The sequence below is a fragment of the Dipteris shenzhenensis genome, chromosome 6, assembly GCF_047967505.1.
Source record: "Dipteris shenzhenensis isolate YYH24624 ecotype China chromosome 6, Dip_SZ_1.0, whole genome shotgun sequence".
NCBI lineage: Eukaryota > Viridiplantae > Streptophyta > Polypodiopsida > Gleicheniales > Dipteridaceae > Dipteris > Dipteris shenzhenensis.
The window spans coordinates 17,717,957-17,735,700 of NC_141601.1; the positions used below are offsets into that span (position 1 = coordinate 17,717,957).

The 17,744-nt window shown below is 42.3% G+C and overlaps 1 protein-coding gene across 1 annotated transcript; it reads right to left on the reverse strand.

Moving 5' to 3' along the window:
* Window positions 1-11,553: 11,553 nt before the first annotated feature.
* LOC147900874 (pentatricopeptide repeat-containing protein At3g53360, mitochondrial-like) lies at window positions 11,554-15,819 on the reverse strand. The gene has a single exon (XM_087375384.1). The coding sequence runs from the start codon at window positions 15,807-15,809 to the stop codon at window positions 12,438-12,440; it is 3,372 nt and encodes a 1,123-aa protein (XP_087231510.1). The 5' UTR covers window positions 15,810-15,819; the 3' UTR covers window positions 11,554-12,437.
* Window positions 15,820-17,744: the final 1,925 nt, after the last annotated feature.

Here is a 17,744-nt window from a genome sequence, read left to right on the forward strand (position 1 = left end):
CAGCATATCATATGTTGGCTTTATAGTGACAGTCAAGCTGCTTGTATTCTTTCTGGGGATATCTCTGAAACATGGACTCTTCATTGCTTGGTGCATCAAGGCTATCCACTTAGTGCGCTCTTGTATGCTATAGCCATGCACCCTATGCTTCAGTATATGGATCATGTCGTAGCTACGGATAAGCTACATGATTTGGAAATTCATGAAAGTAAACCATTACTTGCTCAAGCTTATGTAGATGATTCTTTTTTCACTCCCCGCAATATAGAGTAGGATCTTTCTGAGCTAAAGCAATCTCTTTCTTTATATGGTTTAGCTACTGGGCTTCATATAAATTTTCAAAAATCAAAATTATTGCCTTTGCATTCCAAGGAATGGCACTCTCTTTTATGGCCTAGAGAAATCATCCCACCAACTCAATTGGTTCATCATTTTGTTTACTCTTTGAGTTGGACACTTTCTCCTCATCAACAATCTGATTGGATTCTTGTAGCTCTCAAGAAAAAGCTAGAGTACTGGAAATTGGCAACTTGGCCTCTGCGTGTTTGTCTTCGAATTGTGCAATCTATTTTGATGGCGTATATTCAATTCTACTTGCCTCTTATTATATTTAGCAAGGCTGATCTTGCCTCTTTTATGTTTGAGGTGTTGGAAATCTTCTGGTGTTCTCGCCATGGCAAAAAAGGCTTGCGTTTGCTTCAGGTACAACAGCTTTGTTCTCCAAAGATGCATGGAGGTCTTAATATTCTCAATATCCATCTGCACATTCTTGCCCATAAGGGGAAACTCATGCTGCAGTTTCTGCAAGATTCTCAACCATGGGCTGCCATGATTCGTCATTTACTCTTGCATGTTGAATCTCCAGCTTTTGGTCATTGGCAGCTTTCCCAGTGGGAGTTTCTTTTTGGTTCTGTGACAAGAAAAATCCCTAGCTGTCCTTTGGTTTCCCATTTGTTAATGGATTGGAAATATATCCTTTCCCACTTGGATTGGCATGGCAATGATTCCTTACAGGGCAACTCTTTCAAAGCTGAAAGTATACATTAGTCTAGAGTGTCCTTTGGCTTTCCAGGAGCCTCAATGTTTGTATTTTCTAAGTCTTAAGGGGATTCGTTTGGTTCAGGATGTTGTTGATGATGCTGGATTTCTTTTCCTTTGGCCGCTGCCAAATTTGGCCTTGGAATGCATTATTGTCCACTTTGGCATAAGATTACTTTGATGCTCCAACCTTTTCAGCCGGTTCCTCCATTGCATCTACAGGATCGTCTTCAAGACGGACACTTTCTTCTATGGGCTTGTCATACCGTCCTCTGCAGTTTGCACATATTATTGTCTCTTCTCTTTATAAGTTCTACTTCCTCCACCATTTATCTTGCAAAAGGCAAATCAGCTTTGGCATCTTAATCATCCTGTGAAATGGTGGTGGAATAGTTTGAGGACAGATTTGGCATTCTAAGATTCCTCTCCGTCAGCAGGTTTTCTTGTGGAGAGCTTTGTTGGGTGTTCTTCCTCATGGACAGCTCTTGGCACAATGACATATTGCTTCCTCTATTTGTCACTGATGTCTGGCTCCAAGAGAGACTGTGCCTCATCTCTTTTGGCATTGTCCTTCCTCTCGTGCTTTCTTGGACTTCCTTGGGTAGATTTTGAGAGCTCAGTTTTCTCAGCTTGCTTTTGGCAAGTTCTTCTGGCTTTATGGTGTACATCCACCTAGACAGGAGTTTGATTTCTTTTTTGTTTGGGTTCAGTACTGGGCACTATGGACTCTCTGGAAGGATCGCAATCATAGGGTCTTTGGTGATCCTATTTTTTCCTTTTTCTCTTTCTTCAAACACTCTTTGCAACAACCGCTTTTTGATTGCTTGCAATCTCATGTCTTTTATCATGATGTATATTTGTCCTACAGTGAGATTTTCTCTTGATGTATTATAGCTCTCCCTTTCTAGGATAGCTTTTTTGTAATATAATGACTAAAAGATTCCACACACCCAAAAAAAAAAATGTGTATGTGTGTGTGTTTGTGTGTGTGTGTGTGTGAGTGAGAGAGAGAGAGAGAGAGAGAGAGAGAGAGATCTCAACATCTCCAGAAGACCTTGCAAGACTATGAGGCAAAGTACAATCAAACAAGTGACTAATAAGCCCTTGTGGGCTGAGGCAAAGGTCTCACCAAGGCCCTTGTTGGGTGCTATGCAAATAATCTCAAACACCTAATGTGATGGGAAGAATTGCCTTGTATCTGTGTGTGTCCAGTCATCTCTCATTGTGGCAGGGGGCCTAGTCTCCATGATCTTTGTATCCGATGGGCCATATCAAGAGTGACACCTTGACTCGGACCATCCCCTCTAAGGAGGGTTGAGATGGGCTGAACCTCCATCGTATGTGCTCTAGTCACCCTCTACATCATGAGGGTCTCTGCATCTCTGGCTCAGCTGCTCTATATCATCTCTTCCTGTTGACCGATTCTACTCTCATGTCATCTATCTCCTCCTCTCTCTTCCCCTATGTCCAAGTGACATGTCGTTGTGTCGATCTATATCAGTCTGCTATGGCGTTGTCTCCTCCTACTATCTGATCTGTTGCAATAGGCTCTCTCTATGGCACCGCATCTCCATCAGACAGGCTAACGCAAACCTGGTAATGAGAATGGATTGGTTGGGAAAGTGGCCCAAAACCATACCCCTCTTAAAAGAGAAGAGACAATGGTACGATCCTCGGATTTCATAGTAGACTAGGCAAGGACATAGGAAGTGCTCCTCTATCTCCACCTCTCCCAAGCTGCATAACCTATAGATCTATTGCTCTCTAGGCATGCCTATGGCTCTCCTTGCCTCAATCCTCAGTTGATGAGACAAGACCCGCATCTGTTTGATGGCGATCCCCAATGCGTGTGAAAGATATTGGGGTTCTAAAAATTACTCCATCCTTTGATACTCTTAGGAAGTGGTCATGGTAGAACTGGATCTTGGTGTTGAACTCCTAGTTCACCCCGAGTCCATGATGTATAGATCCAACTATATGATATGGTTGATCTCATCTCGTGGCATCTAGAGGGATGGGGAATCCAAGCTGTATTAGAAGAAAGGGGGGGGGTCTATCTGAATGCCCTGACTGACAAACAATCTCGATATGAGTGTGTACTAGGTCGTGCTAACCCCAGTCAAGTTTCAACTAGTCGTCTAGATGGATCTAGTACCAACCTCAATAGTCTCCAGCTAGGTAAGGCCTAAACCCTATGAAGATATGTCACCATTTAGAAGATGGCATCAACCTGGAGTGGTGTCATAGCAAACTATGCCTATAGAATTTGACGAGGGACCAAGGGATTAGTCTGAATTATCCTTGACAATAACCACCTATAGCCTATCGAATCTCCGCCAATCACTCACCAATAGGTCACTCCCCCAGAAGGGTGGTGCATACATGGTTGTTGGCCTCACAAGTGTATCGAATAGCCATCACTCACCAATAGCCTATCGAATCTCCGCCAATCACTCACCAATAGGTCACTCTCCCAAAAGGGTGGTGCATACATGGTTGTTGGCCTCACAAGTGTATCGAATAGCCATCCCTTCATCAGAGGCTCCTGGAAAAGTGCTTGAAAGCGTTGTAGCTCTAGTAGAGCTAGAGCTCCCTACCCTCATATAAGCCGTATCCTGGCTGCATGAATCATCATGAAATCTGGCCTTGTGAAGATTGTCCCTAGATAGGTATATGACTGCACGATCCCAACCGACTCCTCTCAGTAAGTGAAGCTATGTTGATGAAGCATTGCTCGTGAGGAGAATCACACAGAAGACAGAATCAATTGCCTCAAGGAGAGCATACCAGGGGATCAAGATGATACATGGAATGTCAATCAAAAGGGAACACAAGCATTAGTCTTTTTTAAAGACAAGGCAGCAAGGATAAAGATTCTCAAAAAAACCCACAAGATGAAAGGCACATAGATATGTATATATGAGGAGCTCACTCTAACCCAGCTCAACAAAGAGCAACTGAACTTACCAAAGTGAAGGAACCCAGGAAAGCAAGCAAATGGGCGGTCTAGAAGGGGGGACAAGTGCTGATTAGGGAATTCAAATCTAAGCCTAAACAATTTCAGTCTCGAACTTATGTAATGAAGGCCATCCTATCATCAGATTCTCAATGTTAAAGACTCTCAGTTTTAAACTGATGTAATGAATGTCACCCTATCATAGAATAGAACATCGTTATGTTTATAATGATTTTGGAGCTGCTTTATGCAATCGATTGGAGCTGCCATCTGCACTTCCTCAACTCTTGGTACTCAGATGTAGTAATTACTCTTTTTGGTTGTGTTTTGTCTAGTAAGCCCGTGAGGACTCCTGAAGAGGTTAATATACTTTCTTTCTGCCAAACGGACAAGCATTTCAATAATGTTTAACTAAAGGTCTAGGTTGGTTATCCACACGCGAGTTTGAGAGTGTCAGAAACCTGATATGGTAGTAAAGAAACCCTGATATGGTAGTAAAGAATGTAAGATAGTGCAGCAATACTCCACTTAAAATGGACTATTGTTTAGAAATGGCAAGGTATCTTTGCCCGAGACTGAAGACAGTTGGCACCTTATATTACATAAATGTCAAGATGTCTTGAGTGCTGAACATCCAAACATACATCATGTCTTGGTTTGGTCAAAAGGCACTTTTATTGGCCAAAGACAAAGAATACTACATGTTTTGTGGAGGTTAAAGTTCACTGTGCCTTTACCCCAGTTATGTACAATACTCAAACACATATATAAATGAATGAAAAAGAAGATTAGGGTGGTTCTGCACCCACCAAAACTTGTGTGGCTCTCTGTTTCTCTCTCTCTCCTTCTTCCGTTCTTGCTTTCATTGAGAGCACTCTCATCTAGTATCAGAGCCTGGGTGATCTAGCTGAGCGTGCATGAATGCTTGAAGCTCAGCAGCTCTGCGGGAGGAAGGAGAAGCTCTGTGGGAAGATTTGTGGGTGACTTTACTTGCATCCGAGTGTGCAGAGACCTTGAAGGAACCTTTGGAAAAGTCATTCTGGTTTTGCGAAGTGGTTTTGAGAGCCTGTTAAGTGTTTTCAAAGAAAAAGTCATTTTTTGAGCTTTTCCCAGTTCCGTTCGATGACAGAGACTCCGTATTGACTTGAAGAGGCAACTATTGCTTGCTTTTGGTATCCACTTCACTTCAGGAGCTTGGAAACACCTTCATTCTTGAATCTGGGATCATATCATTGGAATTTTGACTCACTGTGTTAGTTTCTGCGTTTTTTGCCCAGGTGTTGGAACTCAAGTTTGGAGCAACCATTTGCAGATCTGTCAGTTCCGGTGGACTCAGAAGGTCCTAAAACTTCTATGTTGCTCATCATTCGGTGGAGTTTACAAACAAAAACGTTTTTCAGTCTGTGTGTTGGACCTAGTGATTGAGACCACGGTTTCCAAAACCGTCTGTCCCATTGCGTTCCGGACACCCAAAAACCCCTACGTGTCAATTCTTGCACGATTCGGTGGAGGATTTTCGGAGTTATAGATCTCTGTGTATTCGATTTCGTCTCTCTGTTATGCATTTTTCATTCTAAGGTTTTGAAACCTTAGATTTATGCCACATGGCAGTGGATAAGTGTTGACTCCCATTTCTCACTCATTGATTGGGATTTTGGAGTTCTGGCAGAAGAGAGATATTTGCAGATTTTCTTGCTGAGTCTGATTATGCAATGGTGCCCATGTTTTAAGGCATCTCAGGTTCTATTTTTAGTAGCGATCATTACCGTGGGACTATGATTTCTTGAGCATACCTTATGCAGATCACTCTGGTTGCAGTTTGAGCAGTGTGCGCTCATTCGTGGTATGCATTGGGTTGCAATGGATGATTTATAGGCCATTTAGATGCATTGTGGTCCTTATTGGATGCGGTGATAGGCCCAAATTGCCTTGTGGGATGCCATTTTTTATGGACGCTTTGCACATGGATGCTATTTTATGCTGAGGGACAGCTTTGACACATTGCAAGTGATGCACTGATAGTGCTATGCTCTCTCGGATGAGATATTATTGATGCATATGCAAGTGGACGGTGTTTATGCTTGAGTCATTTGGCACTTATTGGCATTTTCTTTTGGGCCAGATTTGCTCATATGGATGCATAGTATATGCACATGAGTCAGATGCATCTTTTGATGCTTTGAGCTTTGAGTTTTGGTGATATTCTACTCTATTGTGGCATACACATTTGAGTGCACCTGGTATTTGGTGTGATTCTCTCTTGCAGGCACTAGCATTTGGGATTTTGCTTTATTTGCATCATGGCATCCTCTTCCATGTCTGAAAAGGAGTTTTTCAGCATTAAAAAGTTTGATGGGACAAACTTTTCTTTGTGGAAAGAACAAATAAGGGATGTGCTTATTCAAAAGAAGCAGATTAAACCCTTGGCAGGGATTGAAGCTAAGCCTGCAAATATGTCTGAGGATGATTCGAATGAGTTGGATGCATTAGCAAAGTCTACTATTAGACTTCATCTTGCAGAGTCAGTTTATTTCACAGTAGTAAACAAGCAGACTACGGAAGATTTGTGGAAGAAACTATGTGCCACTTATGAGAAGGAAACTGCCTCTAATAAAGTTTACCTCATGAAGAGGTTGTTTGAGCTGCAGATGAAGGGGTCTCCATTGCTTCTTACTTGAATGAATTCAATATTATTTTCAACCAGCTTCAGGCTCAGAAAATGAATTTTGATGCAGAGACTAAGGCAATATTTCTCTTATGTTCATTGCCATCCTCATGGGATACCTTTCGTACAGCTGTCAGTAACTCTGCACCTGGTGGAGTACTGAAATTTGATGATGTTGTGGGTAGCTTGTTGGCCGAGGAGATTAGACGGAAGTCTATGGACGGCAACAAGCAGGACGCAGCCTTAAATGTGCAAAGGGGCAAATCACAGTTCAGGGGGAAGTCCCAAGAAAGAGGAAAGTCTCGTAGCAAATCCAAGGCACGGAACATTGAGTGTTACCACTGTGGCAAGAAGGGCCATATGAAAAAGGATTGCTACAAGCTAAAAAGAGAGCAAAAGGATAAGAAAAAGAATGCAAATTGGGGTGCAAATAAGAAGGAAGAGAGTCCAAGGGAGGACAAAGGGGAAAAGTGAAGATCGAGGAAATCAATGCAGCCACACATGATAGTGACAATGACGTTCTCTTCATGTCTAGTTTATCTGCAGAGTTGCTTACCACTTCAGATGATGCATATTCCCAGAATGGGATTTTGGATTCTGGTGCTTCATTCCATGTTACTCCCCATAGGGAATGGTTCTCCACTTATGACAGTGAAAAGACAGGTTGTGTGCATCTTGGGAATGACTATGCATGTGACATAGTGGGAGCAGGTGACATAAAGTTTTCTTTTGCAAATGGGTCTGCATTTGTTTTGAAACATGTGAGACATGTGCCTAAGCTAACAAAGAGTCTTATTCCAGTGGGTCAACTAGATGATGCTGGTTTTCACACCACTTTTGGCTTTCAGAGTTGGAAAATTCAGAAGGGCTCTATGCTTTTGGCCAGGGGTGCCAAGTGTGGGACTTTGTATCCCTTACATGTATCAGGGGTATTTGATCTTGTTGTTGCAATAACCGAGCAGCCAAGCACTTCTTTGTGGCATTGCAGGTTGGGGCACATGAGCCAATGCCGTTTGGGTTATGTACTGCATTTGAGTTTCTCTGATTTTGAATTTTGTGAGCATTGTCTCTATGGGAAGCAGACTAAATCAGCCCATAAAAGAAGGGGAAAGAAAGAGTTTGAAAAGCTTGATTTGGTGCATTCAGACGTATGTGGTCCCATGCCTACACGGTCATTAGGCGCGGTCATTAGGCGGGGCTGAATACTATGTGACATTCATTGATGATGTTACTAGGAAAGTGTGGGCTTATGCTATAGCTCGGAAGAGTGATGTGTTCCAGGTATTTCAGAAATGGCTGGCCTTGGTTGAGAATCAGTCAGGTAGAATGCTTAAATGCCTACGGACTGACAATGGTGGAGAGTATCTCTCTCATGACTTTCAGCATTTCTGTGATACACGTGGGATTAAGAGGGAGCTCACATCCCCTTGTACTCCAGAGCAAAATCCAGTTGCAGAAAAGACGAACCGTACCATTCAAGAAAGGTTGCAATGCATGCTTTCCAATGCAAGTCTTTCTGGTGGTTTTTGGGCTGAGGCAATGAAGACTGTAGTGCATGTGATCAATAGATCACCTAGTAAGAGTTTGGATGGTGGTATTCCTGAAGAGGCATGGAGTGGCAAGAAGCCCTCTTACTCTCATTTGCGTATATTTGGGTGTGAGGCATATGCACATGTGCCAAAAGAGCTTCGAAAGAAGCTAGATCCTAAGTCTAGGAAATGCATCTTTCTGGGTTATGGTGAAAGTGGAGAGGTGGGATATCGTCTCTGGGATCCAGAAGCAAAGAAGATCATACGCAGCCATGATGTGGTCTTCAATGAGAAGAAGATGCATAAGGCACCCATGAGGGATGTGGAAATGAGGAGAATCACTTTCCAGGATGTGAATCCACCTGCATATGTTGATAGACAGCAAGCTGTCCATGCACCAAATGTGCAAGAAATGGTACCACCAAGTACTCCCACAGGTATACAATCAAGGGTAGATGATGGATCATCTATTGGTGGAAATGATGAGCCAAATGTGGCTGATATGTAGGTGGGACAGCAAGCTGAAATGCCCTTGAGAAGATCTTCTAGAGTGTCTAGACCGCCTGATAAGTTTGTTCCAAGGGTAGACTATGTGATGCTTACTGATTGTGGGGAGCCTTCTTGCTACAAAGAGGCTATGATGCGTGAGGATCAACGCAAGTGAGAGTATGCTATGCAATCAGAGATGAGTTCACTTATGAAGAATAAGACTTGGGACTTGGTTTCTTTGCCACATGGAAAGAAAGCATTGCCATGTAAATGGGTCTACAAAATGAAGGTCACAGGTGATGATATGCCTAGGTACAAGGCCCGTTTGGTCGCTAAAGGGTTCAAGCAAGAGAAGGGTGTGGACTTTGATGAGATATTCTCTCCGGTTGTGAAGATGACCACACTTAGATGCATGCTTGGACTAGTGGCATCAGAGGATATGGAGCTTATGCAGATGGATGTCAAGACAGCTTTCTTGCATGGGGATTTGCATGAGAAAATTTACATGGTGCAGCCGGAAGGCTTTGAAGAAAAGGACAAAGAGCATTTAGTTTGCAAGCTGAAGAAGAGTCTCTATGGTCTTAAGCAAGCGCCTAGAGAATGGTATCAGAAGTTTGATGCTTTCATTCGGTCCCAAGGTTTTAGAAGGAGTGAAATTGATCACTGCCTCTACACTAAAAGGGCTAAGGATAATAGCCTGATAATCTTGGCACTATATGTGGATGATATGCTATGGCTAGCAAGAATACTTATGAGCTAGATGCATTAAAGACCAAGTTGCATGAGGCCTTTGATATGAAGGATTTGGGATTTGCAGGTCATATTCTTGGTATGCGCATCACACGTGATCAGAGTAGAAAACTCCTTTGGCTTTCACAAAAAGAGTATGTTACAAAAGTATTGCAACGTTTCAATATGAAGGGGGGGAAGGCAGTGAGTACTGCATTGCCTCCATATGTGAAACTGAGTCATACAGATAGTCCCAAATCAGATGAGGAGAGGGCCATGATGGCCAAGGTTCCTTATGCATCAGCAATTGGGAGTCTTATGTATGCTATGATAGCTACTAGACCAGACATTGCATTTGCAGTGGGAGTTGTTAGCCGGTATATGGCTAATCCAGGAAAGAGGCATTGGGAGGCAGTTAAGTGCATCATGAGGTACATGAAGGGTACCAAGGAGATGTGCATCTGCTTTGGTAAAGGAGACATGCGTGTACTTGGGTACACAGATTCAAAGACTAAGCAGGGCATGTGGATAGTAGGAGATCCACTTCTGGTTATGTGTTCACCTTTGCAGGTGGTGCAGTGTCGTGGATGTCTCGCACACAAAAGTGCGTTGCTTTGTCTACCACAGAGGCTGAGTATGTTGCAGCCACAGAGGGTTGCAAGGAGGCTATATGGCTTGATCGGCTAGTGGGAGATTTGGGGATTCATACAGGTGTACCGACATTGCATAGTGATTCCATGAGTGCTATTTCAACTAGCACGGAATCCGGTCTTTCATGCAAAGACCAAACACATTGAGGTCAGGTACCATTTCATCAGGGAGGTACTTGAGGACAAGCACATAGAGCTTGTCAAGGTTCATACAGATGATAACCCTGCAGATATGCTGACGAAGAGTCTAGCTAGTCAGCGGTTTGAGTATTGTCACGTATTGATGGGCATTGGATAGTATGCTCACTGGTTGTTCTCCCTTAAAGGCACATTGTCCTTTAAGTGGGAGGTTGTGGGGGTTAAAGGTCACTGTGCCTTTACTCCGGTTATGTACAATACTCAAACACATATATAAATGAATGAAAAAGAAGATTAGGGTGGTTCTGCACCCACCAAAACTTGTGTGGCTCTCTGTTTCTCTCTCTCTCCTTCTTCCGTTCTTGCTTCCGTTGAGAGCACTCTCAATGTTTAAGTATAAGCAATGCTAGCTTAATAAGGCCAGTGCCTAAAAGCCCATAGCATGATGCTTCCCAGCCGACGACACATGGACATCTCAACCTAAAGAATGTATAGGTAAATGTGGCTATTGATGTTGCGAAGGATAATTGAAATTTTAATGTGCATCAATGTGTGGTATGAGGTGGCATTAATCACCTTACATATAAATATTTTTGACCTGAAATTCAAGCTAAACATACTAAAAGGTCACATAAAGATGTAACCATATTCATTTAGCCTCTTAACAATAACACCTGGAATAGAACTCATCCCATTTGACATAGTAAAGATGGATTACAGAGTAATGGCATCATCTGGAATACTTCAGAAATGAAAGTTGTGTCACCCTCTTTCAAACAACTCCTCCAGGATTAAACACCTTACTATGCACGTGAATTTTACTGAATTTTATTTTGCAGTAATCCTTAGCTTACCATTTGCAGCTATGAACGTCTCCATATAGAAGCAGAAGAATAGCTCCCTACAGAGTTCCCCTCTTGAAAAACAATAGTATAAGGATCTCAGAGCATTTGCCTTATCAGATGGGCACTAAAAATGCACCTGCAAAATAATTACAAACAGATAATGCATCACTTGGAAAGATGTTTACAACTACTGAGCTGGATTGTACTCCTTTATAAAATACAAGTTTGTAAGGCCAGAAAGGTTATGTGCACAGAAAGATCTCTCTCAAACATGGGAAAGATGACGTGCTACGTTGAGTACTCTCTCCATGCCGATGCATTGGTGGCTTAAACATGTGTATGACAGAACAGCTGGGAAGGCCCTTTGCACATCCTTGAATGCACTACGAGAAATGCTAGTAAGGTAGTATGATTTGAACACACGAGAATGGTTAATTAACTGGCATCCATGCCTGAAAGGAGCCTAGTAATTGGATGCTTATTCACCATATAAGGTTGAGCAGGGTGTGCAGGATATTGGAAGTCTGTGACCCAAGTTGTTGCCGACTAAGAGAGCTTACTGAGAGTTCAGCGACCATGTGTTTGGTAAACAAAAAATGATGTCTTTTGCATTACCATTCTTCTGTATAAATTGGTGATAAAATATTCTGCATCACAACAGTTGAATGTTTGTGACCATGCATGTTTATGAGATACAAAGATTCTTTCTGTGGCCAAACAAACACAATATTTTGCAACCCAACGGTCATTAATTTTGTATAACAGTTGCACCCGATTGAAAGTTGATTCCTGTCTCAAATATGAGCTGTCTTTTTTGCTCATTCCCTTTTTATTTCCCTTGATAATGCTTAGTTCTACTTGACTGTAAAAGTTCTACTTGCCTGTAAACAACCCGAGGATGACAAAATAAATAGCATCCTTGTCCTTTATTGCAATTTGCCTGTAAACAACCCGAGGATGACAATATAAATGGCAGCCTTGTCCTTTATTGATTAAAGCAACATATGTTCACCATGTTGATCCTGATGCCTTGTTGCTTCCTGTCTGCACCAATGTTAGCTGGACATTAGGTCATTGTACAATGTCAGCGGCCAGCAACCAGTACTTTCCAATGTCCTCTAGGGTTATGGACGGATGAGCAAACACCTTGACCTCAATAACCCCTTCATACATATCTCATGGTTCTGTCCTTTGGATACTACAGCATTATGCACAATGTTCCATTGGGCATCACAAACTTCTTGCTTCCAGTGTTTGAGGGATCTCGTGTAATATCTGTGACATCAGGTGTGCATAAGAGGAATGCCCAGAGGATCACACTGCATGTATCAACTGAGAATTGTGATATCCATCTCCCTATCAATCTGAAATACAGACTACTTAGCAATATGGCCGCAGTCAAATCACACATGTGGATGTAATATTCCCGTCCATGTACTCTGCATTAAGAATAACAAACAGATTTGCATGGCGTTGACCACACACATCTTGCTTGCTCTCTGTTGGGACTAGCTCCATCACAGAATCTACAAGTGGCACATATCCTGCCACCTTCATTGGCAAAGTTAATCCTTTTAATTTGGCATTGATCTTATTGCTTTCTAGGTGACTGCTGCTTCCCACAATAAACTCATGTACTTTATTTTTTGCCTCAATCCAAGCTCTCCCAGGCTTCTTCTGTACGCCTGCAGATTTTCTCAGCTCTTGTATTTTGTCAACATCCTCCCACATGCGAGCATCTGCATAAATCTTTGACATGAGCATATAGCCAGAAGCATCATTGGGATTCAACTGAATCAATTTGTTGAAACAGTGTCTCCCTAGTTCCATATTCCCATAAATGCTGCAGCTTGTGAGCAAAGATGTCCACAGTACAGCATCCGGTTCACATGGCATCCCTTCCAGAAAGAATACGGCCTCGTTCACACATCCTGCAAAGCCGAGAAGATCAACCATGCAGCTGTAGTGTTCAAGGTCTGGTATGATGCCATGGACTTCTCTCATGGACTTGAAACACAACTGGCCTTCCTTTACTAGGCCAGCCTGCCTACAGGCAGCAAGAATACCAGTAAATATCTCATCATTTGGCTTCAAGCCTTGCTTCTGCATGTCCTCTAGACATTGCTTGGCTAATATGTAATTCCCATACCGAGCATATCCTGTGATTATTGCACTCCAAGACACCACATCTGGATGCAATAATTCATCAAACACCTTGCACGCCTCTTCTAGCCTCCCACATTTGGCATACATATCAACAAGGGTATTGCAAATAACCGCATCTACATCACGTCCACTTCTAACGATCTGATCATGCATCAGCCTGCCATATTCTGTGGCTCCTATTGTGCCACAAACTTTCAACATACACAAAAATGTGACCTTGCTTGGCTTTATGCCTTCCTGGTGCATGTTCTCCCAAAGTCCAAGAGCAAGAAGACTATGCCCATGCTGTGCATATCCTGTCATCATCGAACCCCATGATACAACGTTTCGACTTGGCAATTCATCAAACACACAGCGTGCCTCCTCTATACTCCCACATTTAGCATACATGTCAATAAGGACATTACCAATGACCACTTCTTTCTGAAGCCCACGTCTGATGACCTGGTCATGAATCAGCTTGCCCTGCTGTACAGCTCCTATGCTACTACAAGCTTTCAATATGCACAAAAATGTGATGTTGTCTGGCTCTATGCCTTCCACTTGCATTTTATTGAAAAGTTCAAGAGCAAGAACACTGTGTCCATGGTGGGCATATCCTGCAATCATTGCACCCCAAGACGCCACAACTTGATTCTGCAGTTTATCAAATACTTTGCGTGCCTCTTTTAAGCTCCCACATTTTGCATACATGTCAATAAGGGCATTACCAATAATCAAGTCTGAGTTAAGTCCCCTTTTTATGATTTGATCATGTGTAAGCCTCCCTTGCCCTGTGGCCCATATGCTCGCACATGCTTTCAAAATGCTAAGAAATGTGACCTTATCTAGCTCAATTCCCTCATATTGCATTTTCTCAAAAAGTTGAAGGGCCTGAAAACCATGCCCATGCTGGGCATATCCTGCTATCATTGCACCCCATGACACCGTATCTGGATTTGGTAAATCATTGAACACTTTTTCTGCATCCTGGAGACTACCACACTTGGAATATATGTCAACGAGGGCATTCCCAATAATCACATCAGACGTTAGGCCCCTCCTAACAATCTGATCATGCATCAACCTGCCATGCGCTAAGGAACTGGTGCTGCCACATGCTTTTAGGATACAGGAAAATATAAATGCATCTGGGTTCAAGCCCTCTTGCTGCATTTTTCTGAAAAGTTGGAGAGCAGCAAGACCATGCCCATGCTGGACACATCCTGCAATCACCGTGCCCCATGACACGATATCTCGCATTGGCATTTCATCAAAGACTTTGCAAGACTCTTCTAGGCTGCCACATTTGGCATACATATCAACAAGTCCATTCCCAACTACCAAATTTGATTTGAGTTTACTATTGATGATGTGACAGTGGATTAGCCTGCCACGTTCTGTAGCTCGTATACTACCACATGCCCTCAGGGCACAGGAAAATATAAGTTTGTCTGGAATCAGGCCCTCTTGTTTCATTTTCTCAAAAAGCTCAAGAGCAGGTACACCCTGCCCATGCTGCACATACCCTGCAATCATCACACCCCATGATACAACATTTCGGTTTTGCAGTTTGTCAAATACGTTGCATGCCTCTAATAAGCTTCCACACTTCGCATACATGTCGACAAGAGTGCTCCCGACAGCCACATCAGTTTCAAGACCACTTCTGATGACCTGATCATGTACTTGGCTGCCCATCTCTAATGCACCTATGCTTGCACACGCTTGTAAGGTGCTCAAAAAAACCACCATATTAGGCACCATTCCCTCCTCTTGCATTTTTACAAATAAATCAATAGCGCAAATACCATGTCCATGCTGTGCATATCCTGTAATCATTGTGCCCCATGAGAATACATCTCGACTGGGCAACGTTTTGAAAACTCTCCGTGCTTCACCTAGGCTATTGCACTTCGAATACATGTTAACTAGGGCGTTCCCAATGACCCTATCTGATTCGACCCCACTTTTGTATATTTGTTCATGTATGAATCTGCCCCATTCTAAGGACCGTGTACAGCTGCATACTTTTATTACATTTAAAAATGTAATTTTATCGGGTTCCACACCTCCTTGCTGCATTTTATGAAAATATTCAATAGTCTTCTCACTTTCTCCACATGAGGCATGTACAGATATGATTGCATTCCATGAAAACAAACTTGGTTGTGAAAGCTTGCAGAATGATTCATTAGCTTCCACCAAGCTTCCACAAGAGGCAAACATGTGGACAAAATGCTCTCTCAAAAAAGTGCTGGACTCTAGCCCAATGCTAACCATCAAGGAGTGCACTCTCCTGCCAGCAACGACATCTCTCTTTTTAGTGCACGTTCGCAGAAAACAGTAGATTATGTCCTTCGATATACAAATTCCTTGCTTTAGTAAATTTACTGCAACCTGAAGGGCTTCATCCACCCTTTCCTCCTTGCATAATTTTCTCAGAGAGTCTAATCCTTCATCATAGCCTGTCACCCTTTTTGAAAACAATAACATGGTGATCAACCAACAAACGAGCCACTGCCTACATACTATCAGCAAACGTGACAGCGGGAAAGTAGACGCATACAAGCAGCCAATGCAAGTGGTCTTAAGGCTAGCTGACGACCTAAAGGTATTCCACATTGTGAATCAATACATAACATATTCCCACTTCTTTAATTTCAATAATTTCAATTGGCAAAAAGCGTGTCAAACCCCCACCAGCAACTAAGAGCTACAGTACAATCTGAACAAAAGGGCATCATTTTACATGGATTAGGGACATTACGAAAAAGGGACGCACGTTAGGGAACGTATTTATTACATAGCTAAGATTCCACAAATGCAAATGCATATGAAACCAGAGAGGGTAGGTACGCATGCACGCACCTATGCGTGCGCATGTTTGTGTTTGCATATGCACGTGCTTGAATATGTGTGTTCTTAGGATGTTTACACAGTGTGGGCGCCCATAAATGCATCTTGACCGTGGGCGGCCTGTGGACGGGCAATCTTGACCATTGGGTGTGCCCATGGGCGGGCAAGTGTGATAAACACGCTTAGAGGGCATTCCCACGATACCCACCTTAACGTCCATGCAATTTCAGCCTCAAAGATGAGAAGCAACATGAGAACATACCAAAACTTATGCTCAGCGAATTTCGTGATAGTAGCAGTGACATTTCTGGTAAAAGGCCTACTTTCACCAAAAAATTCGATGTTAACGGTAGGTCCTAGAACCGTGGCGCCAAGATCAAAAACTCCAATTTACGGTTATCGAAAATTCAGGAATTGCGACTATGATGCTCTCTTACAAAAAAAGGCTTGTAGATGTGTATGTGTAAAGTTCGCTTCTTTTTAAACTTCTATTAAATTAAAAAAGCCAAAAAGACCAGAAAACACAAACTTAGCGTACTATAAGCAAGAATATGAAGAAAGGAGACTTAACGTCACATAGTAAGTTTTATGTATCTATCAAAGCCTCTTTCCTCTTTGATCTCATTCAACTATCTATTTCCATCTCATTCAAAATATCTAAGAAAACACAAACCTAGCTTACTATAAGCAAGAGTATTAACAAAAGAGACTTAACGCCACACAGTGAGATTTAGGTATCGATCAAAGCGCATCTTTCCTCTTTGATCTTATCTCATTTAAAATAGTTACACTTGAACAAAAATTGCATCTAGATCCAAAATCTGCACTTGAATACAACCATGTGTTTCCCATATATGGGTTGGCTCATATGCATACAACTCCAATTTGATTCTCACCTGAAAGCCAAAAGGGTGGCAAAGCCTTTGATTACTGGGATGGTCACTCTGTGTACAATGCTTGCCTACTACAAGGACTCGTGAGACAAATGGTTCAGCTTGTTGGGTTGTTTTTAACTAGCACAATGTTGGGAGATTGAGAATTTACTTAATCATAGCCTTGGTTATTGGAAACTTGGATAACTTTTTCTCTATATCATACGTGGGTTTGATAGCCAAAGTTTGGTTGATATATATACTTTTTGGAACATAGAACATGGTTTTAAATGCACAATCTTGTCAGCTATGAGAGAAGGTGTGAGTTGTAAAGTCACAAAGGCTTGGAGAAAACTAGCTTGATTTGAGCTTGAGAAATGGTTGTGAATTTATCAAGTCACACTAGAATTGCACTATAGTAATGCTTGGGCTTAAGGAATCTCTTAGAGTAGGTGGTAACTTATGGAGCAAGAACATTTGAAGATGGCTCATAGCAGTATACATTGTAGAGCTCAAAAGGCCTACCGCAATGCCAGTCAAGGCTAGACAACTAGCTCTTATAAGGGTGTGGGTGGCTATGGCATGCTAAGCAAAGCAAGGATACATGGTAGTCAGGAAGTAATAGGCAACAAACAATAGTGAATAGCAAGCTTATGAGCGCAACTCTTAGTAAGGCATCACCATAAGTAGTAGACCCACAAGCCACAATGAAGTTGAGAGGGTTGTGCACAAGCTGAGAAGGATGAAGAAAGCCTTTAAAGGAATTAACAACCGAGTAATACACAAGGGTCATAAAACATGCAAGAAGAAGGCTCACCAGCTTAGAAGA